General features: G+C 42.2%; 2 protein-coding genes across 2 annotated transcripts in view; one reads left to right on the top strand and one right to left on the bottom strand.

Moving 5' to 3' along the window:
• Positions 1–222: 222 nt before the first annotated feature.
• Positions 223–2801, top strand: ora5 (olfactory receptor class A related 5). The gene has a single exon (XM_008325903.3). The coding sequence runs from the start codon at positions 563–565 to the stop codon at positions 1673–1675; it is 1113 nt and encodes a 370-aa protein (XP_008324125.1). The 5' UTR covers positions 223–562; the 3' UTR covers positions 1676–2801.
• A 286-nt stretch (positions 2802–3087) lies between these two features.
• Positions 3088–3626, bottom strand: part of nup155 (nucleoporin 155) — a 19738-nt gene continuing 19199 nt past the window's right edge. The window contains exon 34 of the mRNA XM_025062060.1: positions 3088–3168. Within this exon, the coding sequence (XP_024917828.1) occupies positions 3088–3168 (81 nt within the window). The remainder of the gene's footprint in view (positions 3169–3626) is intronic.

Raw genomic sequence — 3626 nt, 5'->3', positions numbered from 1 at the left:
AATATATATATGGTTATATAATATATATATATATATATATATATATATATATGTTTCAAAATATACTAAAAATAGTTCAAAGTTTGCCAAACTAGCCGTAAACTAAACGTTTTTAACTGGTTTTTAACTATATATATATATATAATTATTATTGACAAAAATGTTGTCTGTGTTAGGTAAACAGTTGAGCAAACAAACGAGGGAAACTGCATTAGCATCACTGGATGGTTTACCAGGAGCAGCTAAATACAGTACTGTGGAGATACCAGCGAACATTAGGATGAGAAAGAAAACCAGTGTGTGTGAAGGTGTGTGTGTTGCCACTGGAGTATTAAATTATACTGCGTGGAGAACGAATGACGCTACAGCTCAATCTGCTGAGTCCACGTGTCTTCACCCCTAATCTCGGTGGGACATGTAATTGTTGTTTAATTTGGAAAAAAAACAAAACAATTGTCATCTGCAACTGGTGGGGGCTTGTTCCTTTCCTTCTTTAAATCACGAAGGACCGAAGGCAGTATCGTAGTTTTCACCTGAGAGTGAAGTCTGATCCTCGGCACCAATGGATGCAGAGGAGTTGATCGAGTCCATTATCAGGGGTCTCATGTTTCTAGCAGGAATTGTGGGAAACAACTGGCTGGCTGTCAGCTCCCTGCCCGCCAAGAAATCCGGCTTCCGCACCAACGAGGTGCTCTTCATCAACCTGGCCGTCTCCAACCTCATCACCAACTACTTGGTCGACCTCCCTGACACCATAGCTGACTTTGCCGGTCGCTGGTTCCTGGGGGAAACTTACTGCGGGATATTCCGGTTTTGTGCCGACCTCTCTGAAACCAGCAGCATCTTCACCACTTTCTTCATCAGCGTCTTCTGGCATCAGAAGCTGGTTGGCTCCCTGAAGCGTGGTGGGGCCCCTGTGAGGCTGGACAACCTGCGTCTGGTGTGCTGTCTTCTGGCCGGGAGCTGGATGGTGGCTGTGGTTTTCAGTGTCCCACATTTCTTCTTTGTGACGGTCGAAGGTGAGAACGGCAGTAACGAGGACTGCATAGATCTTTTTCCGGACCCCTTAGCGAGGCAAACGTACGAGATCATCTACCTGACCCTGGCCAACGCCCTTCCTGTGGCGGGGATTGTATTTGCCAGCGTCCAAATTGTCGTCACTCTGCTTCTGAACCAGCGACGTATCAGATCTCATTGTGCTGACCCAACCAAGCAGACGGCAAGCACAAATGAGGGGCCACCTGCCGCATCTGGACCAGATTCTGGACCAGATAAATCAGAAGATGCCAAGGACTCTCCATCGGTGACCGTCTACAACGGTGTTCCTGCGTCGTCCTCTGCAAATGAAGAACCACCCGCTCACTGCTCCCCCGTTAAAGTGGAAACAAAGAAAGATGAACCTGGAGCTGAACCGAATCCTTCCAGACCCAGAGAGACGGCCAAGGCCAGTACCAGCTCCAGCACTCAGGTGAGGGCGGCCAAGAGCGTGGTGGCTGTAGCCAGTGTTTTCCTCGTGTGCTGGCTGACTCATCTGCTTCTACGCATCACCAACAGCATCCACACCTCCTCCTTGGTGGTGGAGGTGGCCAGCTACATCGCTGCCTCCTACACCTGCATCATCCCCTACATTTTCCTCTACGGAGTTAAAAAGCTTTCGTGCTCGTGTAAGAGGTAAACGTGTGGAACAGCTTTGGGTTTTTTTGTGCACAAGTACTAAACGCAACGGCATTCTTTGTTAAGAATGTGAAACACAGCTTCACTGAACGTAAATAAAGAATAAAACAGAAAAAGCTAACGATAATACCACATATGGTTTCAACACTTTTCAGGTCAGTCAAGCACTTTTTAAAATATTTTTATTTAAAATCATGGGCCACATGCAACATGGTTAGAAATAAATAGAAAAACAATAAGTCCATGTTTTCCCCCTTGGTTTTCATGCACAGAAGTACCTGTTTATTTATCTATATTTTAATGTATTTGCATTTGATGTGAAAACGTTTGTTTTTATTCACCTGTTTAACTGTAAACATGTAGCCATTTTTTCACACTTTTATTACTTTTACTTTCGTTAAGACACGGTGAGAATCCAGACGTGTGAAGGACTTACTAAAAATAGCTCCGACTATGAAGTCGTAAAAGCAGCTCACTGTGAAATTAGGAGAGAAAGTACTCATGTCATAAGGCACAAATTGCTTTATTTTTTTTTTCACGAGGCAAAACTTATAAACAAGCGTTAAGTACAGCACACAAGTAAGTGGAGAAGACGCCCTTCGGCAACGACAACTGGGAACCTGGAACGCTGTTTCCAGATTAGGGATAATTATGTAAACACAGACAAAAGCCATTACCGGACTCACTGCCTGAATCTTTACTTTCAACTGCGATTAGTCCTAAAAATAATCCAACCCATACTGTCGGCATGTTGTTTCTGTAGTGTTTGAAAAAAAATCTTCACAGACAAAATTAGGGAGAGTTTTTATTTCTTTATAAAATGCTAGGTCTTTTTTTTTTTTTTAATTTTCCTCAGTGCAGGTCAAAGGGTTTCAGTGTAGCACCGTGATCTGCACCAGGTTAAAAACTTGTTGGACAATCAATACAAAAATCATTCAGACAAAACAGCACAGTTTGGCAGAAGAGACGAGGCCTTGGCCACATTATATACATAATTATTCTTTAGACATTCAAAAGAAAAGTGCGTGGAAGAGAAGCAGACGATGAAGAGGAACAAAATGAGTGGCTCTGTGTTTGTACACAAAGATCGTGAAATAACGTCAGTGTTTTGGGGAAAAAAAAAAAAAGTTAAATTTAGAATGTTCCGGTTTGACTGGATTTCCACACAATGACAACAGTTGGCAGACTCATTCTATTCAAAGTTGTATTGTAACAAATTTCATTAAATAAGTTATAAAAAATGTGTTTCCTCATTCATGACACCGATACCATGCACACCTTCCTGACACACCTTTCGACGGGAAGTAGAAAAATCCTCAACTCCACAAACTCAAAATCATCAATGGAAAAACCCACAGCGGAGAATCATCACCTGTCCAAACATGATAGTGAAGAAGAGTGTCGTGATCGGAGTCAGTGGAGTTTCTCCAGCTTGGCCTGCAGAGACTTGAAGTTCCCGATGGTCTGCTGAAGAGCCGGGTTCGGACTCAGAGACTGCAGCTCCACCAGGTAACCGCAGATGTTGTCCAGACACACGTTAGTGAAGCGCCGTCTGAAATGTTGAAAAATGTTTCAGTGTTAGCCCAAAAAAAAAAAAAAAACAAAAAAAAAAATAGCAAAAATGTTGTCCCTAGGGAATACAATATCCCAGCAGTATCATAAAAGTGGTCAAAATGGTCGGTGTTCAGTTAAGACTGCAAACTAAATTAGGAAAGCCTTTATTTTGGAGAGACTTTTGGCGAACTGTTTTTTTTTCCGGGAATAACCATTTGTTATTTTGTCAGTTTTTAGTGACTCTAGCCATCAATACTACATAATAATTGGTAGGAGTGTAAGAAAATATCAATACGCCGATATATCACGACATTTGGTTTCACGATTTCGTATTGATATTCTACAGTATTGATTTTTAATGAACAATTCCCAGTCCAATATTCCTGGTGTTGGTTCAT

The sequence above is a fragment of the Cynoglossus semilaevis genome, chromosome 14 (genome assembly GCF_000523025.1).
Source record: "Cynoglossus semilaevis isolate Cse_v1.0 chromosome 14, Cse_v1.0, whole genome shotgun sequence".
Taxonomy (NCBI): Eukaryota; Metazoa; Chordata; class Actinopteri; order Pleuronectiformes; family Cynoglossidae; genus Cynoglossus; species Cynoglossus semilaevis.
Note: the sequence above shows the minus strand (reverse complement) of the source record. Positions and strands in the feature narration are given on the sequence as shown.